At 49.0% G+C, this 27,276-nt stretch overlaps 2 protein-coding genes and 1 pseudogene across 2 annotated transcripts; 1 reads left to right on the forward strand and 2 right to left on the reverse strand.

Annotated features, from left to right (window-relative positions):
* The first annotated feature begins 646 nt into the window (after nucleotides 1-646).
* Nucleotides 647-22,676, forward strand: LOC110261383 (uncharacterized). The gene is made up of 5 exons (XM_021097582.2): nucleotides 647-688; nucleotides 3,192-3,587; nucleotides 4,484-4,613; nucleotides 19,596-19,852; nucleotides 22,362-22,676. The coding sequence occupies exons 1-5, from the start codon at nucleotides 647-649 to the stop codon at nucleotides 22,548-22,550; spliced, it is 1,014 nt and encodes a 337-aa protein (XP_020953241.2). The 3' UTR covers nucleotides 22,551-22,676.
* LOC146402510 (uncharacterized) lies at nucleotides 15,367-16,356 on the reverse strand (annotated as a pseudogene).
* LOC110261327 (zinc finger protein 416) lies at nucleotides 16,355-18,790 on the reverse strand (the record flags this gene model as incomplete). Its single annotated transcript, XM_084962438.1, is given in 2 exon segments — nucleotides 16,355-17,243; nucleotides 18,637-18,790. Coding segments are annotated over 2 exon segments (885 nt in total), but the record flags the coding sequence as incomplete, so codon positions are not given.
* Nucleotides 22,677-27,276: the final 4,600 nt, after the last annotated feature.

The following is a 27,276-nucleotide window of genomic DNA, read 5'->3' on the forward strand; positions in this document are numbered from 1 at the left end:
TATGAATGTAGCTAATAAACCAAAGTAAAATTATTATAAAGTATAAAATTCTAAATTTTGTTTTAAAAATAGTTTAATGGATGTATAGCTCGTGTAAATTAAATTGCACATATTTGAAATGTACATTTTGACTTAGTTGTACGTGTGTACACCCCTTGAAACCAGCAGTATAGAAAATACCCTGGGGCTGAGATCCCGCCCTCCTCTCAAAGGTTTTGGACCCCACTGTTGATCGGGTGGCTGAGTCATGACATGGCCCAAGACATGAAATCTGGAATGTTGTCCCCAAAGCCAAGTCCTGCCTTTTCACTTCCAAGGCACAATTTCCACTCAGAAGTGCAGTCCCAGGTGGCATAGACCAGACTGCCGCCTCCCAGCCCAGCCAAGTCCTCCTTCGTGTGCCCAGAGACCGAGCTGCAAAGAGAAAGAAAGAAAAGGAGCTTTGCAGCCCCTGGACCCACGTGTGAAGTCAGTCCCCAGGCGCTGCTGCTGCCAAAGCAGCTTCTCTGCTGCCCCTGTTGCACTTTTGCCAGTACTACCTCCTGATGGTTCCCCAGGACTGGAAGTAGCCCACACTCTATGGCCCTCGTTGAGAATCCCGGGCTCCTCAGGGCACCTTGGTGGGGAGATTCCCTCCACTCCCCCGATGTCCACTATCGGGATCTCTCTTTTCCCCCAGGCTGAGATGGTGCGGAAGGGGAGGGCTTTAGAATGTGGCCTGACCAGCATGGAAAGGGGCCTGGGGATCTATGTTCAGTTACCCTGCTTTGGAAGAGGGGCACTGCAGGGACCCGGGGGCTTTGGTGGTCCAGAGACAGACACTGTGGTGTATACTGACAAGGTGTAATAAGCCAGGACCTGAATGATGGAGTCAGATATTGGGTTGACAAGCTGTCCTTAAAAGGAGCTGTCCGTTGTGAGATGAGCAAATAGATTGAGGTCATATGACATACACAGTTAAGCGAGGAAAGCAAACTATAGATCTATATATGAAGTGAGTTTTTTTTTTTTAACTAAACAAATGTATCTAATCATATATGGCCATGCGGCCATACAGACAGAAGGGCGTATCTATGTGCAGAAAGAGCTGTAAAAACCTGGAGTTTCCGCTGTGGTGCAATGGGATCTGTGCTGTCTCTGCAGGGCAAGGAGCCAGGTTCAACACCCAGCACAGTGGGTTAAGAGAATCCGGCAAGTCACACATATGGAACAGGTTGAAACTGCAGCTCAGATCTGATCCCTGGTCAGAGAACTCCATATGCCTTGGGCAGCCAAAAAACAAAGTAAGAAAAAAAAAGAAAGAAAGAAATTGTGAAAACATTATCATGCTGCAAACTTTGTTTTCTGTTAGACTTTTCACTTTGTTTTTCATAGATCTGTATACTGTAGTATATATTTATTAACAATAGTAATTTTGATATTTTATCCACTTCAAAATGACAGTGTATATTGAAGAAGCAAAAACAAAAACAAAAACAACCCCAAAACGAAACAGATTTATATTCTACGGGTAAGGCAATTTTCTGTTTTGGGGATAGATCAGTTGTTGGGCTGCACCCTACAGGCTTGTAAATCTTTTAATTGCCCATCTTCAAGACCAAAGAAAGAGTCCTGAGACCAGGGCAGAGACATGAGTGATTTAATGGATGGGGAATCCTCCTCATCCAAAGTAAGGTCCTGGAGAGACACCACACCAGGGCAGCAGTCTCTCCCCCTGGGAGGACAGGGAGGACAGGGAGGTGACCATATTTAGAGGGAATTGAGTTCAGGTTTACTCATCGGTTATCAAGGAAAGCAGCAAAGGAGCCTGCCCTTTACAGTCTTTCTGATAAGCTATCAATGTGAAGTCCTTATAACCTAAAGATGAGAACAATCACCAGCTGTGGCCGGGGGAAGTACCTAGGCATTTACTGATTAGGCCTTATGATTAGGAGAGAAGTTCAGCCCTGTGAGCAGGGTATTGGTGAATCAAACTAATAGTGCAGGGGATGTGTAAAGAGCAAAAGAACAGCCATCTTGGGTGGCCTGATCATATATCAGTGTCACTGAGCTGGACACACTCACTGAATGTGCAGGCAGGAGGGCCTGTTTTAGGGGGGCCAGAAGCAGCTCTCTTCCTTCTGTCCAGCTGCTTCAGGCCTGGTCAATATCTTTTTTCCCCATTATTCCCAGTCAGGGTCCTGTCGGACTTTTTTCTTTGATCAAAGCTTACACTTCAACCTGTCTGCATTTCAAGAGCAGAAGAATAATGTGTTTTTGCTTCCAGTTACTACTGGATGTCACCTTGGGTTGGATTCAAGCAGTCTGAGATGAGATAACACCCAAGCACTACTGTGATTAGTAGTCCCAGAGAATTTTTTTAAATCTTTATCCTTTTAGGGCCACACGCGAGGCATATGGAAGTTACCAGGCTTGGGGTCAAATGGGAGCTACAGCTGCTGGCCGACGCCACAGCCACTGCAACGCGGGATTCAAGCAGCATCTGAGACCTACACCACAGCTCACTACAATACTGGATCCTTAACCCACTGAGCGAGGCCAGGGATGGAACCTGAGACCTCATGGATACTAGTTGAGTTCAGTCTGTCTGAGCCACGACGGGAATTCAGTCTCAGAGGGTCTTAAATGCTCTTAACACTCTCGGAAAATTTCCAACGCCCCCTCATGAAGGATGGAGCCCATCCAACACCAAGGAAGTCATTTCCCAGCGCTCTTCCAGGTGCTGCTTTTTCCCAGGCGATTCAGGGGCTCGGCAACCTTTTATTTTATTTTATTTTATTTTTTTTGGTCTATTTCTTGGGCCGCTCCCGCGGCATATGGAGGTTCCCAGGCTAGAGGTCGAATCGGGGCTGTAGCCACCAGCCCTAGCCAGAGTCACAGCAACGCGGGATCCGAGCCGCGTCTGCGACCTACACCACAGCTCACGGCAATGCCGGATCCTGAACGCACGGAGCAAGGCCAGGGATCGAACCCGCAACCTCATGGTTCCTAGTCGGATTCGTTAACCACTGCGCGACGGCGGGAACTCTTCAGCAACCTTTTTGAACGCCTTGAACTACATTACCCAGAAGAATGTGCGCTAAGGGACAGCGCGTTCATCCAATGAAACTACAGAAAGAGTATTTCCGGGAGGGAGAACCTCCTGGAGCGGGACTTACGGCGTCTCATGGCGGATAGTTTGATTGCTACAGAGTGTGTGGAGCTCGGTAGGAGTTGGTGTTGGAGGCTTAGGAAGCGAGGTGTCGGGCTTCGAAGGCGCCGGAGGAGGCTCTGCGCGCACCGCCCAGGGCGGGCCTGCGGGTCCGGACACCGCCGCCTGCGGGGAGTCTCGGTGCCGCGTCCCGCCCGGTCGCTGGGTTGTGGTCGCTCCGCTCTGGCCGGAGGCGCCGACGGCGGCGGCGGCCGCGCCGAGGGACCCGGCCGAGGCAAACGCTGTGGGCCCCGGGCGGTTCCCTGCCCGTTTCCCCAGCCGACTAGGAAGGGCCCGAGGGAGCGGCGCCTGGTCCCGGACCGGGAGGCCCGCAGGGGTGGTCTCCCGGTTTCCGACGCTCAGGGTCACGTGGAGTGGGGGAGGCGTGGAGATGCCTGTGAGTCGGGACCTCGGGGGAGGCCGGAGTCCGCCTCGTTTCTGCAAGGAAGGGGGTTTGAGGCCAGGCTGCCCCTGGAGCGGCGGACGGGTGGTTGTACCTTCTTGGGTCCCTGGCAGCTTGGCGGGTTTTGGCAAAGGAAGGACACGATCTGAGTTAGGCTTTTTAAAAGCCTTTTCAGTGGGAGAACAGAATGTAGGGGCGATGAGGACGTTAAAGCAAGAGGATTTGTGGCTTTTTTCCAAGCTCACAGCTGTTAAGAGGTAGCCCTGGGAAGGAGGCACGGAGGTTAGTCAGTCAGCCTGAGGTTACCCGGCCCTGGTGCTCGGCACAGGGACAGGGAAAGCCTGCACCCTTTCATTCCTGACCTGCCTTTTCGCATAGATGCTCAGGGCTGCAGCAGCACCTTGGGTAGGTGGAGGTTGTCCCAGTCCCTCACTGGTTCTGAGCCCCTCGCACACATTTGTTGTATTTGATGTGTGTTGGGTACCTTCCCCTGCCATTCGCCCAGCCCTTTGGTTTGGGGACCTTGGAGAACTCCACATTCAGAGTCCTGAGTGCAGGCTGGGTTCTATGGAGGGGATTCCCATTTCCCACTACCAGTGGGAGAAGGTATCAAGGCTACTCCTGGGACATAGCTGGCAGTGCTTTAAGGTGAACCCGAGCTGGTAAGAGCAGGTCTCCTTTCTTTCTGGTGGGTCATAAAGAGCAGGGAAGAGCAGGAGTTAGGCTTGAAATAACTGCCCGTGTGTCCTCGAGGCAGTGGGAGGTTCAGATCAGAGGAGGGATCTCAAGAGGCTCCATCTGGTTGGGCGGTGGGGGGGGGATGTGTGGGAAGATGGGCTGTGGGTTTTCAGGAGTGAGCCTGTTCACGGTTTCATTTGTTCCTGTTACAGCAGGGCAGTGTGACCTTTGAGGATGTGGCCGTGAACTTCTCCTGGGAGGAATGGTGTCTTCTTGATGAGGTCCAGATACCCCTGTACCTTGATGTCATGCTGGAGAACTTGGCACTTGTGCCCAAGCTGGGTAAGAGCCTCACAGCACCTGCATCCTCTGAGCCAGGCTGTGTCTTTCTCCTTTTCCCCAGGGGCACCTCTGTCCTTCTCACATCTGGACCATGGGATGTGATGGAGTATGTCCTCTGGGTACCTGGGCTGGGCTGAGTGCATCCCTGCTCCTTGGTGACTGAGCCCTTGTAGGCCCTAAGTCTTGCAGGGAAGGGTTCAGGCTTCGTAGTCTTGCAGTCAGCCCTGTGGATCCCTCCTTGACTTGCCCTCCCTTTGACCTGGTGACTGTCCGCATGTATGGGGCACCCATGTTTTGCTCCATTAGTTTACCTGACTTTTTTTTGTGCCTTACCGTGCAAAACGCTGTTCTCAATGACTTGGCGACTACTATAACAGACCATGAGCTGTTGTTGTAAGACCCCTTTCCAAGTTTCCAATTTGTCTACATCCACGGTAGCATCTGTTTTCTGTTCTTTTCACAAGTATTTTTTTTAAATGAATTTAATTTATGGCTCCACCACTGGCATATGGAAGTTCCCCGGCTAGGGGTTGAATCAGAGCTGCACCTGTGACCTATGCCACTGCTTTCAGCAACTCCATATCCTCAACCCACTGAATGAGGCCAGGGATCAAATCCATGTCCTCATGGAGACTAGTTGGATTCTTAAACCACTGAGCCACAATGGGAACCCCTGTTCTTTTCATAATATCCATCCTAATGGGTGTGAAGTGTTATTACTTTACCATTTTTTTGTTTGTTTTTGTCTATTTGCTTTTTCTAGGGCCCACCCGCAGCATATGGAGATTCCCCGGCTAGGAGTGTAATTGGAGCTGTAGCCTACGCCAGAGCCACAGCAACTCCAGATTCGAGCTACGTCTGCGACCTACACCACAGCTCATGGCAATGCCGGATCCTTAACCCACTAATCGAGGCCAGGGATCGAACCTGCAACCTCATGGTTCCCCTTCGGATTCATTTCCGCTGAGCCACAATGGGAACTCCACCTTTCCATTTTTATAATCAGTTTTGTTTTTTGGTTTTTGTTGAGTTATATATATTGTATCAATATATTCTGGATATTAGTCCCTTTCTATGTGGGCTCTACAAGTATTTCCTCCCATTCTGTTGCCTTTTTGCTGTGTTCATAGTTCCCTTTGTTATACAAATGTTGTTCAGTATCTTTGTCCAGCTTTCTCGAGGTATGATTGACACAAAATATGGTGAACTGTAAAGATATGCAACAATTGTTCATGTTTATGAGGTCCAGTTTCTTTTCCTAGTTACTTGTGCCTTCGTTACAGTTAAGAAATCATGGTTGAGGGAGTTCCCGTCATGGCTCAGTGGTTAATGAATCTGACTAGGAACCATGAGGTTGTGGGTTTGATCCCTGGCCTCGCTCAGTGGGTCGAGGATCCGGTGTTGCCCTGAACTGTGGTGTGGGTTGCAGACGCGGTTCGGATCCTGCGTTGCTGTGGCTGTGGTGTAGGCCGGCGGCTACAGCTCCAATTCAGCCCCTGCCTGGGAACCTCCATATGCCACAGAAGCGGCCCAAGAAATCGCAAAAAGACAAAAAGACAAAAAAAAAAAAAAAAAATCGTCGTTTCTGTTACGGATTGCATTGACTCAACAGTCTTCCTTCCACCTGAGTAGTAAAACAGATGAACCTCTAGTGACACTTTGGTGTTATCACTCCAAATCTGAAGTTTACATTAGGTTTCACGCTTGGCGCTGTACATCCTATGGGCTTTGATAAAGGTATAATGAAATGGATTCACCATTATCGTATCATAAAGACCGTGTTCAGTTCCCTAAAACTCCTCCATGTTCCACCTGTTCGTTCCGTTCCCTGCCCTCCCGGTCTATATTGTGTGTAGCCTTTTCACATTGATTTATTTGACTTAACGTGCATTTTAGTTTTCCGCTTGTCTTTTCATAATTTGATAGGTCAGTGCAGTTTAGCTCTAAATAATCTTCCTGTTTTCTGGATGTTTCATGTTTATCTCTTCAGCGACTGAAAGACCCCTCGATTTCTTCCACGTTTTTGCAGTTACGAATAAAGCTGTTATAAATTTCTATGTGAAAGTTTTTATGTGGATGGGTGTTTTCAGCTCCTTTGTATAAATGCCAGAAAGTACAATTGCTGATGATATATAAGAGTATGTTTAGTTTGTAAGACACTCTCAAGGAGTTCCCATCATGGCGCAGCAGAAATGAATCTGACTAGGAACCATGACGTTGCAAGTTCGATCCTTGGCCTCGCTCAGTGGGTTAAGGATCCAGTGTTGCCATGAGCTGTGGTGTACGTCTTCAGCTATAGCTCCTATTCCACCCCCAGCCTGGGAATTTCCACATGCTGGGGGCGCGGCCCTAAAGAGCAAAAATAGGAAAAAAAAAAGAAACTGTCAAGTGAACCTTCCAAGTGAACTGTGCCGTTAAGCATTCCACCCAGCCGGAAGTGAAATTCTTACTGCTCCACACTTTTATCACCAGTTGGTGTCATCAGTGTTTGGATTTTGGCCATTCTTGTAGGTATGTAATGGTATCTGTTTTTGAGTTTAATTTGCACTTCCTTGCATGTTTGTATAAAATAAATGGTCATCTGCCTATCTTCTTTTCCTTTTTTTTTTTTTTTTTTTTTTTTGCTTGTGACAGTGGCACGGGGAAGTTTGCAGGCCAGGGGTCAAAACTGCACCGCCGCATCCACTGGAGCCTTAGCAGTGACAGTGCAGGATCCTTTACTTGCTGAGCCACCAGGGAACTCCTTGAGTTAATTTTTTGTTAAGGGTGTAAAGTTTGTGTCTAGTTTCTTTTTTTGGTTTGTGTTTTTGTTTTGTTGTCATTTTAGGGCTGAACCCAGGGCACGTGGAGGTTCCCAGGCTAGGGGTCAAATCGGAGCTATAGCTGCTGGCCTATGCCACAGCCACAGCAATGCCAGATCCGAGTCACATCTGTGATCTACACCACAGCTCATGGCAACACCAGATCCTTAGCCCACTGAGGGAGGCCGGGATTGACCCAGGAACCTCAAGGTTCCTAGTCGGATTCGTTTCAACTGCGCCATGATGGGAACTCCGGTGTCTAGTTTCATTATTTGGCATGTGATGTCACTTGTTCCACTTCTTTTTATTAAAAAGACTTCATTTCTCTGAGTTCTTGTTGTGGTTCAGGGAGTTACGAAACCAGCTAGTATCCATGAGGGTGCAGGTTTGATCCCGGGCCTCGCTTAGTAAGTTAAGGATCTGGCGTCCCTGTGACTGGCTGGCAGCTGCAGCCGTGATTCAGCCCCTATCCTGAGAACTTCCATGTGCTGCTAGTGTGGCTGTAAAAAGAAAAAAATTAAAAGGCTTCATTTCTCTCTATTGTTTTGCTTTTCCTCATCTCTCAAAGGTCAGTTGAGTGTATTTATATGGGTCTGTTGCTGGGCTCTTAATGCTGTTTATAGATTGATTTGTCTGTTTTTTTCACTGATAGCATACTGGCTTGATTACTTTAGATGTTTTGAAATTAAGTAGCATTCGTCAGCCAGCTTTATTCTGCTCAGTATTGTCATACCAGTGACACTGACGATCTTTAGCTCACTGAACCAATAGGGAGCTCCTGCAGCCTGGATCCCTAGCCCACTCAGTGAGGCCAGGGATCGAACCCACATCGTCAGGGATACTAGTTGGATTCGTTTCCATTGCACCACAAGGGGAACTCCAGCAGCTGGATTCTTAACCCACTGCGCCATGCCAGGAACTCATAGCTCTGTGTGTGTATATTTATGTGTGTGTGTATATATATATGTATACATATATGTGTGTGTGTGTGTGTGTGTGTGTGTGTGTGTGTGTGTATATAGTTGTTCAGGGATGCACCAGCAGCATATGGAGGTTCGAAGGCTAGGGGTCCAATCAGAGCAGTAGCCGCCGGCCTGTGCCACAGTCACAGCCACGTGGGATCTGAGCTGTGTCTGCGACCCACACCACAGCTCATGCAACGCCAGATCCTCAACCCACTCAGTGAGGCCAGGGATGGAACCCACGTCCTCATGGATGCCAGTTGCGTTCGTTAACCACTGAGCCACGACGGGAACTCTGTTTTTTTTTTTTTTTTTTGTCTTTTTTTGCTATTTCTTGGGCCGCTCCCGCGGCATATGGAGGTTCTCAGGCCAGGGGTCCAATTTGAGCTGTAGCCACCGGCCTATGCCAGAGCCACAGCAACACGGGATCCAAGCCGCGTCTACAACCTACACCACAGCTCATGGCAACGCTGGATCCCTAACCCACTGAGCAAGGCCAGGGACCGAACCCGCAACCTCATGGTTCCTAGTCGGATTTGTTAACCACTGCGCCATGACGGGAACTCCCTGATTTTTTTTTTTAATTAAAATATAGTTGATTTATAATGTTGTATGAATTTCTGCTTTATAGCAAAGTGACATAGTCGTACATATATATACATTCTTTTTCTCATAGTATCCTCCCTATATTGTATTTTTAATTTCAAATTTTACTTGTTCATTTCTAAGATACAGGAAAGTGGTTGATTTAAAAAAAACTTTTTTTTTTTTTTTTGTCTTTTGTTGTTGTTGCTATTTCTTGGGCCGCTCCCGCGGCTTATGGAGGTTCTCAGGCCAGGGGTCCAATTTGAGCTGTAGCCACCGGCCTACACCAGAGCCACAGCAACGCAGGATCCGAGCCTCGTCTGCAACCTACACCACAGCTCACGGCAACGCCAGATCGTTAACCCACTGAGTAAGGGCAGGGACCGAACCCGCAACCTCATGGTTCCTAGTCGGATTCGTTAACCACTGCGCCACGACAGGAACTCCCTAAAAAAATTTTTTATTATACTTCATTTAAAATGTTCTGTCAATTTGTGCTGCAGAAAGTGATTGACTTTTGTATATTAACCCTGTATCCTGAAACCTTTCCAAAATTGCTTCTTAGTTCCAGGATTTGTTTTGTTCTTCTGGGGGATTTTTTTACATAGCTGGTCATATCATCTGAGAATAAAGACAGTAGTATTCCTTCCTTCCTAATCAATATAACTGGTACATAAACTGCTCATCTCAGAGTTCCCATCGTGGCTCAGTGGTTACCGAATCCGACTAGGAACCATGAGGTTTCGAGTTCGATCCCTGGCCTTGCTCAGTGGGTTAAGGATCCGGCGTTGCTCTGAGCTGTGGTGTAGGTCTCAGACGCGGCTGCTGGGGCTCTGGCGTAGGCCAGCAGCTACAGCTCCGATTCGACCCCTAGCCTGGGCACCTCCATATGCCAAGAGAGTGGCCCAAGAAATGGCAAAAAAAGACAAAAATAAATAAAAAAAATAAACTGCTCATCTCATTTCATTAGTTGTGCCATCCAGTATAAAGTCGAAAGTGAGTTGTTGAGAGAGAAAGTTATTGGTTGCTTCTTCATTTTAGTGGGAAGATTTCTAGTTTTTCTCTAATAAGCATGATGATAGTTAGAGGGTTTTATTTAGATTATCATGTTGAAGTTTTTTTTTTTTTCCCCTATATTTAGGTTACAAGGTACCACCCATTTATCATGAATGGGTGTTGGATTTTGTCATATGCATTCTGTCTGAGATTCTTTTCCCACATAGATGATCACAGAACATTGGGTAAAGTTCTTTGTGCTGTGCAGCAGGTCCCTGTTGGCTGATCATTCCATATACTTAAGTGTGCATACGCCAGTCCCAAACCCCAGTCCACCCCTCCGTCCCCCTTAAAGGTTTTCTGTGTTGCTACATCTGTTTCTCATAGTGGGGTAAGAATGATCTTTCCCATTAATATAGCAGATTCAGACTTTTCTATTTGTTAGTCTGTTTTGCCTCATATTTTGACATTCTGTTGTTAGGCACAGACATGTTAAGGAATCTCTTGCATCCTAGAGAGTTGACCTCCTTGGAGTTCCTATTGTGGCTCAGCTTTAATGAACCCAACTGGTATCCATGAGGACATGGGTTCGATCCCTGGCCTCGGTCAGGAGGTTAAACGATCTAGTATTGCTGTGAGCTGTGGCAAAGGTCACAGATGTGGCTTGAATCTGGTGTTGCTGTGGCTGTGGTATAGACTGGCAGCTGCAGCTCCCATTTGACCCCAGCCTGAGAACTTCTGTATGCAGCACATTCAGCCCTAAAAGAAAGACCAAAAAAAAAAAAAAAAAATTGACCCCTTAATCATTGTGTCATTTTTTAAAAATCCCTGGTAACTCTGTTTATGTGAAATCTGCCGTGATTTTAATATACTTATTCCCACTTTTCTTCTTTCTTAAAAAAAATGTTGTTAGCTTTTCCTCTACCCATTTGCTTTTCTTTTCTTTTCCTTTTTTTTTTTTTTTTTTTTTTTTTTTGTCTTTTTGCCTTTTCTAGGGCCACTCTGCAGCATGTGGAGATTCCCAGGCTAGGGGTTGAATCGGAGCCACAGCCACCAGTCTACGCCGTAGCCACAGCAACGCGGGATCCAAGCCACATCTCTTCATGACAGGCTCCAGATCCTTAACCCGCTGAGTGAGGCCAGCGATCGAAACTGCATCCTCATGGATGCTTGTCGGACTAGTTTCCACTGAGCCCTGACAGGAGCTCCACCAGGCTACTTTTAAAAGGAAGTGGAATAAATACTCAGAAGTTGTCACTTCCAGATTAATTTTACTACATGTTATGATAAATATTCCTAACGTTTATTTGTGACTGCTGTATCTGCGTGGTGGAAATACAATACAATATTGTGTTACTGCACACACTTCTCAAATCTGTTTAGTGACATCCTTTTGGCAATTTGAAATTGGCCAGGATGGGTATAAACACACCAGAGAAACGGACAAAATCTACAAAATGGGCGTTGCTTACTTTCCTGGATGGCTAGACTTAAAGTGGTGAATGTGTTATGAAGGTAGATCATGCTTGAAAGTATTTAGCCTCTGGGAGTGTTCACACTGGAAATAGCACCCAAAAAATTGAGAAAATATTCTGAGTGTATTCAAGAACAATACTTCCATTACGTCACTGCTGATGAATAAGTGAAGTTACAACATATTTTTTTATTAGTGAAAAGGGAAATATCAGCTAACATCCATTTCACAATAAGCAAATGGTATTAACAGTTATTAAGATACACAAGCGGCAAGAAAACATGAAAAAAATGTTCGACATCACGAAACATCAGAGAACTGCAATTGAAATCAAAGTGAGATACCATCACACCCCTATTAAAATAGCTAAAATTAAAAGACTGATTATACCAAGTATCAGCAGGATGGGGAGAAACAGAGGCTTTCATATCATGTTGGTGGGAACACAGAAGGGTGCAATCAGTTTAAATCACAGGTTAGCTGTTTCTTAAATACTGGCACAAGAGAACGAAAGCACATGTTCATATAAACTGTATACCTATGTTCATTGCAGCTTTAATTCTCTTGCTATTTTTGGCCACGCCCACAGCATCTGGAAGTTCCCAGGCCAGGGATCAAACTTGGGCCACAGCAGTGACACAAGCTGCTGCAAAGATAACAATGGATCCTTAACCCACTGCTTCACAAGGAAACTCCCAATTGCAGCTTGCTTTCCTTCCTTTTTTTATTTTTTATTTTATTAAAAAAAAAAAAAAAAAAAAAAGACTGTAAGTGCAGCATATGGAAGTTCCAAGGCTAGGGGTCAGATTGGAGGTACAGCTGCTGACCAACACCACAGCTACAGTAATACCAGATCTGAGCCACATCTGCAACCTATACCACAGCTTGTGGCAATGCTGGATCCTTAACCCACATCCTTATGGGTACTAGTTGGGTTCCTTTCTGCTGAGCCATAAGGGGAACTCCCTGCAGCTTTATTTCTAGTACCAACCCAACTACCCATTGGTGCATGAATGGATAAATAGTAGCATATCCATAGAGAATACTACTGAACAACAACAACAACAAAAAGAACTACACACAAGGAACATTGATGAATTAGTGTGAAAAATAACAAAAATAGAGTAAGCATTTTAGAATTCAATTCATGTAAAAACCTAGACAATGCAAAATAATTTACTAAGTAAATTACTAAGTAAATCACTAAATTCCTCTAGGCTTGGGTAGGACAAGGCGAGACTGTAAAAGAGCATTTGTTAGGGAGTTCCCGTCGTGGCGCAGTGGTTAACGAATCCGACTAGGAACCATGAGGTTGCGGGTTCGATCCCTGCCCTTGCTCAGTGGGTTAACGATCCAGCGTTGCCGTGAGCTGTGGTGTAGGTTGCAGACGCAGCTCGGATCCTGAGTTGCTGTGGCTCTGGCATAGGCCGGTGGCTACAGCTCTGATGCGACCCCTAGCCTGGGAACCTCCATATGCCGCGGGAGCGGCCCAAGAAATAGCAACAACAACAACAACAAAAGACAAAAAAAAAAAACTGAAACCCAAAAACAAAACAACAACAACAAAAATAGTTCAAAGTAAAGAATCTGGCCTCCTGCTCTTTCTGGAAACCAGAAGGTTTAACTTCTCCACTGTTTTCCCCTATCCCTGGGGAAGGGCAGCCCTGAATCAATGCAGGAAATATGGGCAAGCAGTGGAGGCTGTTCCAATCTGGGACAACAGGGACACTGGCTGGACCACAAAAGCCACGTCCTTAGACCACGGCATCTCCATTCTCTGTCATTACCCTGCTTTTACAGCAATGGTGTCTTGAAGTGACCAGTCTAGAAAGACAAGGGAAATTCACAAAACCTTGAGATTATTTGTTCTGACTGATTTCAGCTACAGGAGATACACCGCTCTGGAGATGGCTGTGATTCTTCACAGCTATAGCTGCAGTCAGAGATTTATGAAGGTACATTATGTTTTTTTTTTTTTTCCTTTTCCAGGGCCACACCTGCGGTATATGGAGGTTCCCAGGCTAGGGGTCAAATCGGAGCTGTGGCTGCTGGCCCACGCCAGAGCCACAGCAACTTGGGATCCGAGCTGCGTCAGCGACCTACACCACAGCTCACGGCAATACCAGATCCTTAACCCACTGAGCAAGGGCAGGGACCGAACCCGCAACCTCATGGTTCCTAGTCGGATTTGTTAACCACTGCGCCACGACGGGAACTCCAAAATATTCTTCATTTTAAAGTCTACGTTGTCTGAGTATTGCTACTCCAGCTTTCTTTTGATCCCCGTTTTTGTGAAATATTTTCTTCCATCCTCTCACTTTCCATTTGTATGTGTCCCTAGGAGTGAAGTGGGTCTCTTGAAGACAGCATATATATGGGTCTTGTTTTTGTATCCATTCAGCCAGTCTATGTCTTTTGGTTGGCATGTTTAGTCCATTAACATTTAAGGTAATTATTGATATGTATGTTCTTATTGCCATTTTATTAATTGCTTTGGATTTGCTTTTGCTGCTCTTTTTTCTTTCCTTCTCTTGTTCTTTTCTGCCTATAGAAGTTCCTTTAGTATTTGTTGTAAGGCTGGTTTAGTATTGCTGAATTCTCTCAGCTTTTGCTTATCTGTGAAGATTTTGATTTCTCCTTCAAATCTGAATGAGAGTCTTGCTAGGTAGAGTAATTTGGTTGGAGGTTTTTTCCTTTCATCACTTTGAGTATATCATGCCACTCCCTTCTGGCCTGCAGTTTCTGCTGAAAAATCTGCCGATAACCTTATTGGGGTTCCCTTGTATGAGATTTGTTTCTTTTCTCTAGCTGCTTTCAAGATTTTCTCTTTGTCTTTAATGTTGGTCAGTTTGATTAATATGTGTCTCAGGGTGTTGCTCCTTGGGTTTATTTTATATGGTACTCGTTGTGCTTCCTGGATTTGAGTGAGTGGTTCCTTCCCCATGTTAGGGAAGTTTTCGGCTATTATCTCTTGGAATATTTTTTCTGTCTCCTTGTCTCTCTCTTCTCCTTCTGGCACCCCTATAATACGGATGTTGGTGCCTTTAACATTGTCCCAGAGTTCTCTGAGACTCTCTTCATTTCTTTTTGTCTTTTTTTTTTTTTTTTTTTTTTTTTTTTTGCTATTTCCTGGGCTGCTCCCGCGGCATATGGAGGTTCCCAGGCTAGGGGTCGAATCGGAGCTGTAGCTGCCCGCCTACGCCAGAGCTACAGCAACACGGGATCCGAGCCGCGTCTGCAACCTACACCACAGCTCACGGCAACGCCAGATCGTTAACCCACTGAGCAAGCACAGGGACCGAAGCCGCGAAGCCGCGACCTCATGGTTCCTAGTCCCAGTGCATGTGAATGTCTGTGTGCGCCTTTTAAGAATGGGGTCTCTCCGTTTCCCCCAGTCCCGTGGAGCTCCTGTGCACAAGCCCCACTGGCTTGCAATGCCAGATGCTCCAGGGGCTTTTTCTCCACGTGCCAGATCCCCACACGTGAGAGTTTGATGTGGGGCTCAGAACTCTCCTGTAGGTGAGTCTCTGTGAACCAGTTAGTTTCCAGTCTGTGGGGTTTCCCACCCAGGAGGTATGGTGTTGTTTATATCATGAAATCGTCCCTCCTACCTCTTGATGTGTCCTCCTCTTTTTCTTCTGGAGTAGGATATCTTTTTTCAGGTTTCCGGTCCATTTGGGTGAAGAATGCTCAGTCTTTGGTTGTGAATTTTGTTGTTTTTAGAAGAGAAGTTGCGCTCCAGTCCTTCTATTCTGCCATCTTAATCCCGTCCTAGGAATTAATTTCCCACAGATGCCTGGAACTCTTGAGGAATTTCACACCTCTGGACGTTTCCAAGTGTGAGGCTCAATTTCAGGCAGATGGCTCCCTCACAAAAGCTGTCTGGTGTCCTTAAAATGAACAAGGAGACAGCACATCCCTTTTCAAGTGTGGCACTAAACAACATTAGATGTCGGAGTGAAGGATTTCCCATGTTTCCTGAATTCATGGGGTCTCTCCATAGTGTGAAATTTTCAGTGGAGATTGAGGCTGGAGCGTTGGCTAAAGGATTTGCCACAAGTACCGCATTCATAAGGCCTTTCTCCTGTGTGAACTACCTGGTGTTGAATGAGAACAGACTTTTGCCTAAAAGATTTCCCACACTGCCCACACTCATAAAGCCTTGCTCCAGTGTGAATACTGCAATGCTGAATAAGGCTGGTGCTTTGACTAAAGGATTTCCCACATTCATCACCTTTCTCCAGTGTGAATTCTCTGGTGTTTAGTGAAGATGGCTCTTCTGCTAAAGGACTTCCCACACTGGCTACACTCAAAACGTCTTGTTCTGCTGTGAATTCGCTGGTGTTCAACTAGGCTGTTTGTCTGAAAGATTTTCCACATTTGGCACATGCATAGGGCCTTCCTCCAGTGTGACTTAGATTATGCCGACCAAGTTTGGATTTTGAGCCAAAGGCTTTCCCACATTCCCCACACTCATGGGGCCTCTCAGTAGTGTGAACTCTCTGATGTCTAATGAGAGTGGCTCTTTGGGTAAAGGATTTCTCACACTGGACACACACATAAGGCTTTGCTGTAGTGTGAATTCTCTGGTGTTGAACAAGAGTGAAGCTTTGTCTAAAGGACTTTCCACATTCGCTGCATCTATAAGGCTTTTCTCCAGTGTGGGTTCTCTGGTGCCGAACAAGATTAGATTTGCACCCAAAGGCTTTCCCGCATTCCTCACACTCATAAGGCCTTTCTCCACTGTGAATTCTGCAGTGTTCAATAAGATTGGAACACTGACTAAAGGATTTCCTGCATTCACCATATTTATAAGGCTTTTCTCCAGTGTGAATTCTTTGGTGTATAATGAGGGTGGCTCTTTGCTTGAAAGATTTCCCGCATTCGCTGCACTCATAAGGCCTTTCGGAGTTCCCATCGTGGCACAGTGGTTAACGAATCCGACTAGGAACCATGAGGTTGCGGGTTCGGTCCCTGCCCTTGCTCAGTGGGTTAACGATCCGGCGTTGCCGTGAGCTGTGGTGTAGGTCGCAGACACGGCTCGGATCCCACTTTGCTGTGGCTCTGGCGTAGGCCGGTGGCTATAGCTCCGATTCAACCCCTAGCCTGGGAACCTCCATGTGCCGCGGGAGCGGCCCAAGAAATGGCAACAACAGCAACAACAACAACAACAGACAAAAAGACAAAAGACAAAGAAAAAAAAAAAAATAAGGCCTTTCTCTAGTGTGGACCCTCTGGTGCTGAATGAGTGAATACTTACAGCAGAAGTCATTCCCATATTTGCTAGACTCATAATCCCTTTTTCTAGTGCAGACTCTCTGGTGATAAACAAGACTGTGTTGGTGGCTGGAAGCTTTCCCACATTCCCGTGACTTGCAATGACGTTTTCCAGCATGAAAGGCCTCCCCATGCTTGGTGATTCCGTTGGGCTTCTCATCATTGGAAATGATCTGGTGCTGGAGAAGATCCAGTGTGGCCAGTAAGTCGTTTCCAACCTTCTTCCTACCAGTGAAAGGGTGCCCTGACACATGTAATATGTAGCTCTTTGCAAATGCCTTATCTATGGCACTATTCTCTGCACTCAAGTGCTTCAGAAGCTGGTATAGGTTTGCACAAGCCCCAGTCAAGTATGGTTTCTGCCCAGGTAGATTAGCCAGATGCAAAATGTCTGTCAGGATTGGGACATATTTCTCACAGGGGTGAGTCTTCCAGGTGAATGGACCTACCTTTGGAGTCCTGACCTATGACAAATCTTCTGGAGAAATACTCTGCTGAGAAGGTGTGTCTTTATTCTCTGTTCCGTCCCAACAAACTGAAGGAGAGAAATGTTTATGAATCATGCTGGTTATGGTGGTAAAGTATTACTCATTGTGGTGTTTTGAGGTTTTTTTTGGCTATGCCTGATTGAACATGCACCACAGCAGCGTCCTGAGTGACAGCAGTGACAATGCCAGATCCTTAACTTGCTGTGCCACCAGGGAACTCCTATTCATCATTATTTTAACTTTCTGTATGATATGATGTTTTCATAGTGCAGGGAAAATTCTCTAGGATACATCATATGGTAGGTTACAAAACATAGCTAATTTTAGAAAACTGAAATAATAATCAAATACATTTTCTGACCAAAAAGTAATTAGTTGAATAAAAATCAGGAGTTCTTGTCATGGCTCAGTGGTTAAGGAGCCTGACTGGCATCCACGAGGATGCAGGTTCAATCCCTGGCCTTGCTCAGTGGGTTAAGGATCTGGCATTGCTGCGAGCTGGGGTATAGGTCACAGACATGTGGCTCAGATCCCACATTGCTGTGGCTCTGGTGTAGGCTGGCAGCTATAGCTCTGACTGGACCCCTAGCCTGGGAACCTCCATATACCGCAGGTGCAGCCCTAAAAATAGGGAAAGACCAAAAAAAGTAAAAAAATTAATAACAGGAGGTTTGGAAAATTCACAAATATGTGGAAATTAAACAATGCACTCTTTAACAAATTGTGAGTCATAAATGAAATAAAAAATATCTTGGGGAGTTCCCGTCATAGCTCAGCGGAAATGAGTCCGACTAGGATCTGTGAGGACAAAGGTTCGATCCCTGGCCTTGCTCAGTGGGTTAAGGATCTGGCGTTGCCATGAACTGTGGTGTGGGTTGCAGACTTGGCTCCGATCTGGCATTGCTGTGGCTGTGGCATAGGCTGGCAGCTATAGCTCCAATTAGACCCCTAGCCTGGGAACCTTCATATGCCATGGGTTTGGCCCTAAAAAGACCAAAAAAAAAAAAAAAAAAGAACACAATGTACCAAAACTTATGCCACCAGTAAAAGCAGTTCTAAAAGGGAAAGTTATAGCAGATAAATGTCTGTACTAAGAAAAAAGAGATCTTAAATGAACACCTTATCTTCAAACCTTAAAGACTAGAAAAAGAACAAACTAAGCACAATGTTAGCAGAAGGAAGGAATCAATAAAGATTAAAGTGGATATACAGACTACAAAAACACTAGAAAAGATCAAAATTCAGAGATGTGGGGAGTTCCTGTTGTGGCTCAGCAGCAATGAATTCGACTAGTATCCATGAGGATGCGGGTTCAATCCCTGGCCTTGCTCCGTGAGGTAAGGATCCAGCATTGCCATGGTCTGTCCGTGGAAAGGGCAGAGCTGCCTCTGGGGGACAAAAGATAAGATAGAGACCTGGACACCGGGATGAGGGCCTTACCCAGGGAGGCCGTAAGTGCCAAGTTCTCCAGCATCACAATGTGGTACAGGCGCCTCTGAGCCTCATCAAGGAGCCCCCACTCCTCCTGTGAGAAGTAAATGGCCATATCCTCAAAGGTCACACAACTCTGCCATGGTGGGGACAGATCATTCCATTATCAACTCTCCTAGGACCCCAAGTTCCTTCACCCAGACATCCATCTCCAGCCCACCCTCCTCCCAGTGTCCCCACCTTAGAGGAAATATCAGGCCTTGGGGCCAGAGATACCAGTTCTCATGGTATCAAGATCATGGAATTCCCAGGAGTTCCCGTTGTGGCGCAGCGGATATGAGTCTGACTAGTATCCATGAGGATGTGGGTTCAATCCCTGGCCTTGCTTAGTGGGTGAAGAATCCAGCATTGCTGTGAGCCTGTGGTGTAGGTAAGATGTGGCTTGGATCCCACAATGCTGTGGCTGTGGTGTAGGCTAGCAGCTGTAGCTCTAATTCGACCCCTAGCCTGGAAACTTCCATATCCTGAAGGTGTAGCACCCCCCCCCCCAAAAAAAAGGTCATGGAGTACCTGTGTGTTAAGAATCCGACTGCAGCGAGCGGCTCTGGCCACTGCAGAGATGCAGGTTCGATTTTGGACCAGCATACTGGGTTGAAGGATCTGATATTGCTGTGGCTCGGCGTCAGTCCCTGGCCCAGGAACTTCCATGTGCTGCAGGTGCGACCCACAAAAAAGACCTGCCCACAGGAACAACACGCATGTGGGCAGGCACATGCCATCTAAGCTCTGAGCCTGGTGTCAGAGCACATGACCTCTTGTCAGGTAATTCGCCTGGAGTACCACATCGCGCCTCCAAGAGACAAACAAATGCGGGCCCTCCTTTCACCCCTGTGTCCTCAGTGTCCTGGCCCCTCTCAGTTGATGCTTTCAGTCCATGCTCCTCTTTCTACCACACCTCTCTCTCTCAGTCTCACTCAGGCAACCACTTCTACCAGCCTGCCCACAGAAGCGGCCTCTCCCTGGCCTCAAAAGATGTCAGCATACGGCATCCAGACGGCACTTGGCACATTCGGACAGGCTCCTGTACTGCCCCGGGCTCCTGAAGGTCGCACCTGCCAGAGGGGATGACAACTGCCCAGTTCTGCCCCGTGCTTCCCTTTCAGCCTCTGAGAACCAGCTTGAGATCTTAAAGAACCACGGGTGTCGTCCGCTTGTCCTGCAACAGGTTACTGCCTTCCTCAGTCCACCTCCTGATCATTAAAAGCCCAGCCCTGGGAGTTCCCATCGTGGCGCAGTGGTTAACGAATCCGACTAGGAACCATGAGGTTGCGGGTTCGATCCCTGCCCTCGCTCAGTGGGTTAACGATCCGGCGTTGCCGTGAGCTGTGGTGTAGGTTGCAGACGCGGCTCGGATCCCGTGTTGCTGTGGCTCTGGCGTAGGCCGGTGGCTACAGCTCCGATTCAACCCCTAGCCTGGGAACCTCCATATGCCGCAGGAGCGGCCCAAGAAATAGCAACAACAACAACAAAAAGACAAAAAAAATAAAAAATAAAAAAAAATAAAAGCCCAGCCCTCACGGTGCTCCCCCTCCGGCCCAGTGACTCTCCCAGATGGTGACTTGTGTCCCTGTGTTGACCTGCCAGGTGCTTGAAATACCAAGATACACTTGTGTATCACAGCAAAATCCTGGTAAGCACTAAACAAGCACCAGTCTGGAGCTCAGGGTCCCATTTGAGAGGGCCGGAGAAGAGTGGTGTCATAGATCTAAGCACATTTAAATGTGAATACTCCCAATGTGCTTCCTGGTTAAAATGAAGACTGTGGCTTATTTAGATAAATAGGATGTTAACCGTGCTTTTCACAAAGGGAATGAGACCATAATTACCTCCAAAGACTATGCTCATTGGATACGTTAAAAACCCTCACAGTATTTCAGTTCTTTTTGTGCTCTGGCCTTCCCACGGCAGCCTCCCCCATCTGGCAGGTCATCCGCTCTCCACGGCCCTTCTACAGCCATCTCTGTCCCACGGCTGGGTTTGTCACCCACCAGCCCACTCAAGCGCCCAAGCCTGAGACCCCGTCCCAGCCCTCGGCTCTCCCTTGCTGGGCTGCTGACACCATAGCGACCCGGATGCCCCTTCCTGTGTGGGGTCCACTGCTGCACCCTAGTGCAGATACTGGTCACCACCATTTGCACGTCTCCTGATCCCCTCCTCAGAGTTACAGACCTGTGTGGCCATCTGCTAAGTGTTCTCTGCAAATTGCTTTCAAACCTCTCAGACTCTTAAGATGGCCCAAACCCAAACTGCCAGCTAGCTTCAATGAAAACTAATCTTACTACCAACTTTTTTTTGGGGGGGGGGCATATGGAGGTTCCCAGGCTAGGGGTCCAGTCTGAGCTACAGCTGCTGATATACACCACAGCAACATCAGGTCCGAGCCGCATCTGCGACCTGCACCACAGCTCACGGCAACGCTGGATCCTTAACCCCCTGAGCGAGGCCTGGGATCAAACCTGCAACCTCACCGTTCCTAGTTGGATTTGTTTCCGCTGCGCCATGATGGGAACTCCCTACCAGGTCTTCATGAAAATCTTACTATTTGGTCACGGGAGTTTCCATCTTCTAGCTGTTGAACTCCCAGACTTTGGAGTCACTCCTGACCTCTACCTTTCTCTCTCTCACACTCAAAATCTGAAGTGCTGGGCAGCCCTAGTTTCAAAAGTGGATCCAGAATCCAGCCAGTTCTCCCATCTCTATGGCCCTTACACCACTACAACCACCAACATTCCCCTGAAGTATGGCATGTGCCTCTTTCTGCTCTTCCTGTTGCCTCTCTACACCTATAGTCTCCTCTCCAAGCAGCCAATGATGAGACCTGGGTCACATCACTTTTCTTCTCTGTCCCAAACCTCCTATTTGTCTCATCACCTCCAGAAGAGATCCCCAACTTCTCATGGAGCCATTTCTAGCCTTACACCTTCCCACCTGCCCTCAGCTTGCCTTTCTTTCTCATAAGAATGGAGAGCTCGGGAGTTCCCATTGCGGCTCATCAGAAAAAAATCTTACTAGTATCCATGAGGACGCAGGTTCAATCCTGGGCCTTACTCAGTGGGTTAAGGATCTGGCATTGCCGTGAGCCGTGGTGTAGGTCACAGACACTGCTCGGATCTGGCGTTGCTGTGGCTGTGGTGTAGGCCAGGAGCTACAGCTTCAATTCAACCTCTAGCCTGGGAACCTCCATATGCCTCAGGTGTGGCTTTAAAAAGACATAAATAAATACATAGGGAGAACTACAATTCTTGAACTGAGTCTCACCTCCAAGAATTAGCACATTCTGGAACCTATGTCTGGAACAAGTTTTTACACCAAATTGCATTGGTTGCCAGAAATAGGAACTCTCCTTTTCACCTCTAGTCTGGCTTTACAACCCTGGGCTTGTGGTTTCTTCAGGGTCCTCAGGCCCATGGACTGGAAGAATCCCAGGACACAATCCCTGAGACAAAGGGTGGGGTCAGGACCACTGAGGGCCCCAAATATCCTCCACTCACCTCTGTACGGTCCATAAGCACCTCTGTAGTCATGGGAGTCTATGGGAAGAAGGAGGTCATTAGAGGGATATAACCACGGCAGCCTCAATGGTCTCTGGCCTCCAGGTATCCTTCTGCAGCCCTGGAACAAGATGATGGCAGGACTGCCTTAACTTTGAGTCTCGGTCCTTCCTGCATTTATAGGTGTGTGACCTTGGACCGACTCAACCGCCCGCCCCTCGGTGCTTTTCATCACCTTTTGTCTGTTCTTGCTCTGAGCAACTTCTGGAGAACTTGAAAAGCCTTACTCACATCATGTGCCTCTTTTGTGCACAGGACTCCACAGCTTCTACCGTCCTGAGATTAAAACTCCTCGTTGAAGTTCCGTCGTGAAGCAGTGGTTAACGAATCTGACTGGGAACCATGAGGTTGCGGGTTCCATCCCTGGCCTTGCTCGGCGGGTTAAGGATCTGGCATTGCTGTGACCTGTGGTGTAGGTTGCAGACGCGGCTCGGATCTGGCGTTGCTGTGGCTCTGGTGTAGGCCGGTGGCTACAGCTCCGATTCGACCCCTAGCCTGGGAACCTTCATATGCCGCAGGAGTGGCTCTAGAAAAGGCAAAAACAAACAAACCTCCTCGCTTTGCCATTCCAGGCTGAACGATTCTGGCTCAATATCCCCTCCACGACTTTACGTAAGCTGGTCCCTCTGCCAGTAGCACTCTCCTACACCTCACCACCCTGGTGTTCAGGTATGGACACTCGCCCAAGAGATCCTTACCGATCTGGACACAGGGAGCAATACGGAGCAGGCGCCTCGCCCTCGGGGCTTTAGCGTCTGCTGGGGCGAGGGCAGTGAAGGCCCAGAGGACGAGTTTTTGCTTGAGCCGGGTCACTCAGCACCGCCGCCGCCAACCGAGTCTGTGGGAGGAGCGGGGTGTGACGGGGTGGGCGACCGAGACTGAGCTCGGGTACAGTCGCCGTTCACCGCCGCGGCTCTGCAGACGAGCCGTTGTGCAGTGGGGACAACCTTTCCTCCAGCGCCTCCTCGCTGCGGTCGCCTCGAGGCTGACTCCGCGCTCCGACAGGACTCAGATCGCTGCTGGACCCCGGAGCAAAGGGACGGCGCCCCCAGCGGAGCGGGAAGTCCCGCCCACACCGTCTCGTTCCCGCGCGGAAACGCCCTTGCAAGTCCTTGGCCACGCCGCGTGGGCGGGTGCGGGGCATTGTGGGTGATGTAGTTCTCGCGGCCCCGCCCGCCGCCGGGGAGGGCCCGTCCCGCCAGGACCTGGAGTCCTGGAAGCCGTGGCAGCAGCGGGGGTCCAGGCAGCGGTCTGCCCTGGCGGCCGGTACGGAGGTGGTCCGGGAAGGGGCGGGTGCGGGGTCGGCGACGGTCCCGCTGGGGTCCGGTGCGGGCTCTGCCGTCGGAGACCAGGCGGACGCACGTGGGCGCGGGCTAGAGGGGCGGTCTCCCCCGCGCGCGGGTAGGGGGACGACAGGGACGGCACTTTTGAAGAAAGGCGCTGAGTCCCCTCCCCGGAACTCCCACCCACCCGAGAACGGGCTCCCGACGTGCCCGGCTCGGGGGTGGCAGGTGTGTCTGCGCCTGGAAAGGTCGGGATTTGGCTTTGAAGACGAAAGGTTGAGAATCCGCCGTCCCTGGATGGCAGCGCGGACGTGTGGTCGGCGCCCCGGGTCCGCACCTGACCTCTGTGCGGAGAGGGAGTGAGGACCGGCGGTGGGGAAGTTGTCCCTAGAGCGCAGAGGGGCCGAGGGAGACCTTCCGGGAACTCCGGCTTGACTCTGTCCGGGAAGACCCAGCAGCATCCGTCCGCCGGGTCTGGGGGCCCTCGCGCGTCCCCGCAGCTCCCTGCTCTTCCACCGGGAAAGTGCTCCGGGCACCTTGCGGCCTGGTGGCTGCACGCGGAAGTCGGAATTCGGCCCCTGAGTGCAAAGGAGGAACTCAAACTCTGGGTCAAGGGATGGAGACTCAGTCGGGAGGGGAGTGGCCTCAAAGACCTCCCCGGAGGAGTTCCCGTCCTGGCTCAGCGGAGTCTGACTAAGGTCCATGAGAACGCGGGTTCGATCCCTGGCCTCGCTCAGTGGGCTGGGTATCGGGCCTTGCAGTGAGATGGGGTGTAGGTCGCCCACCGCATAACACCCCGCTCCTCCCACAGACTTGGATGGCGGCGGCGGCGCTGAATGACCCGGCTCAGGTAAAAGCTCGAACCCTGGGATTGGATCTGGCGTGGCCGTGGCTGTGGTGTAGGCCCGTGGCTGCAGCTCCGATTGGACCCCTCGCCTGGGAACCTCCATATGCCGCACCTGCGGCTCTAAACATAAAAATAAGGTCTCCGCCGCCCCCTGAGCTTCCCTGTTGTCTGCCTTAGTCGCTGTCAGCCCACAGGCATGGAGCACTGTGGGGTCTGGGCTTCCAGCCTGTCCCTCCTGCCACAACCACTGTGGTGTCGCTGTCCTCGGCAAGATGCCACCTCAGGGTCACACTCGGCTTCGCCGCCTTGAAGCGCATCTGATCGTGGAGGAAAATAACTAACCAGGTTCCAGGTTCCCTCGGGAAGGCGGGAGCAGGGCGTCACTGCCCCCCAGCGTGCAGCGCAGGGAGGAACCTAGACCAGCCTGGGCTCGGTTCCGTCTGAAGGAGGTCCCTCCGTGGACGGGGTTGGCTGTCAGCGGTCTCCCCCTCGCCCCACTCATCCCCCTCCCCCGCCTCACGCGCATGTCTTCCCGGAGTCGTGGTGTCTGGAAAACAAACGCATTTTAGTGGTGGGTTCTGTTGAAACATCACTCCTTCAGTGATTAAAAGAGAGTTGTTACCTACTTGAAGAGAATTCAGAGAGTAAGAAACCCTTATGGGGGAGTTCCCTTTGTAGCTCACCGGTTTAAAGACCCCATTTTTTTCTGTGAGGATGTGGGTTCCATTGCCGGCCATGTTCTTTGGGGTAAAGATGAAACACATAGAAGAAGAAGGAGAAGAAGAAGAAGAAGAAGAAGAAGAAGAAGAAGAAGAAGAAGAAGAAGAAGAAAGGAAACAGAAAATCAAACAACACAGAAGCAAATAAAAATTATCTCAAATCCTAAAAAAAAAAAACAAAAAAAAAAAAAAAAAACAAAAAAAAAAAAGCAAAACCCACATTGTAGCCAGCTGTGGCTGAGGTCTAGTGTTACTGCTGTCACAGTGGCTGTGGCATAGGCCTCAGCTGTAGCTTGGATTGGACCCCTAACCCAGAAACTTCCATATGCTCCAGGTGCCACAGGAAAAAGGGAAAGGAAAGAAAGAGGAGTTCCCGTCGTGGCTCAGTGGTTAACGAATCCGACTAGGAACAATGAGGTTGCAGATTCGATCCCTGGCCTCACTCTGGGTAAAGGATCCGGCGTTGCCGTGAGCTGTGATGTAGGTCGCAGACACAGCTCGGATATGGTGTTGCTGTGGCTGTGATGTAGGCCGGCGGCTACAGCTCTGATTCGGCCCCTAGCCTGGGAACCTCCATATGCCACGGGTGCGGCCCTAGAAAAGACAACAACAACAACAGCAACGCACGAAAGAAAACCCTTATGTGAAAGTAAGACACCCAGCCTGAGGATCACCGCTGCTCTTGTTTCCTCCAGGCCCCTCTGCCAGCTGCTGCAGTGCTGCCTGACCAGGGCAGACACATGGCTTAGAGCATGCTCTTACTCCTTTTTTTTTTTTTTTTTTTTTTTTTGTCTTTTTGCTGCTTCTTTGGGCCACTCCCGTGGCATATGGAGATTCCCAGGCTAGGGGTCCAATCGGAGCTGTAGCTGCCAGCCTACGCCAGAGCCACAGCAACGCGGGATCCGAGCTGCGTCTGCAACGTACACCACAGCTCACAGCAACGCCGGATCATTAACCCACTGAGCAAGGGCAGGGACCGAACCCGCAACCTCATGGTTTCTAGTCGGATTCGTTAACCACTGCGCCACGACGGGAACTCCCATGCTCTTACTCCTAAATGAAGCGTTTTGGGGGTCTCCACTGACCATCTAGGTGTTCGGGGAGGTGCGCCCCCTCTGGCAGGTCAGGATTCTGATACTGCTGCTCGGTGCAGCCTGTGCACCCTCTGCCCGTTCTCAGCCCTGGCAGAAGTTCTCTGTGCATCCCTGTGACGTCTCACCCCGAACACACAACTTAGTTTCCCTCCAGACACCCTGGTGACCCCATGAAGATTTCTGAGACCTCTTCAATGCTCATATCCCATTTTCTGTCAGCCCCACACAGGAATTCAAGCCGCCTCCTCCGTCCTGAGCTCTGCCTACACGGAAATCCACAAGTATGGTATGAAACTTCCACATAGTTTAAAGGCTGGACGAAATCTTTTTTTTTTTTTTTTGTCTTTTGTTGTTGTTGTTGTTGTTGTTGTTGCTATTTCTTGGGCCGCTCCCGCGGCATATGGAGGTTCCCAGGCTAGGGGTTGAATCGGAGCTGTAGCCACCGGCCTACGCCAGAGCCACAGCAACGCAGGATCCGAGCCGCGTCTGCAACCTACACCACAGCTCACGGCAACGCCGGATCGTTAACCCACTGAGCAAGGGCAGGGACCGAACCCGCAACCTCATGGTTCCTAGTCGGATTTGTTAACCACTGTGCCACGACGGGAACTCCCCCCTTTTTTTTTTTTCTTTTTTTTTTTCTTTTTTGTCTTTTGGTCTGTTGTTGTTGTTGTTGTTGTTGCTGCTATTTCTTGGGCCGCTCCCGCGGCATATGGAGGTTCCCAGGCTAGGGGTTGAATCGGAGCTGCAGCCACCGGCCTACGCCAGAGCCACAGCAACGAGGGATCCGAGCCGCGTCTGCAAGCTACACCACAGCTGAGCAAGGCCAGGGACCAAACCCGCAACCTCATGGTTCCTAGTCGGATTCGTTAACCACTGCGCCACAACAGGAACTCCTGGACGAAATCTTTTTTTTTTTTTTTTTTTTTTTTTTGGTCTTTTTGTCTTTTTTGTTGTTGTTGCTATTTCTTGGGCCGCTCCTGCGGCATATGGAGGTTCCCAGGCTAGGGGTTGAATCGGAGCTGTAGCCACCGGCCTACGCCAGAGCCACAGCAAGGCAGGATCCGAGCCGCGTCTGCAACCTACACCACAGCT

Source organism: Sus scrofa, chromosome 6 (genome assembly GCF_054392235.1).
Source record: "Sus scrofa isolate SSC_HxYL_T2T_F1_AM1 chromosome 6, Sscrofa_HxYL_maternal_Yorkshire_Landrace_v2.0, whole genome shotgun sequence".
NCBI lineage: Eukaryota > Metazoa > Chordata > Mammalia > Artiodactyla > Suidae > Sus > Sus scrofa.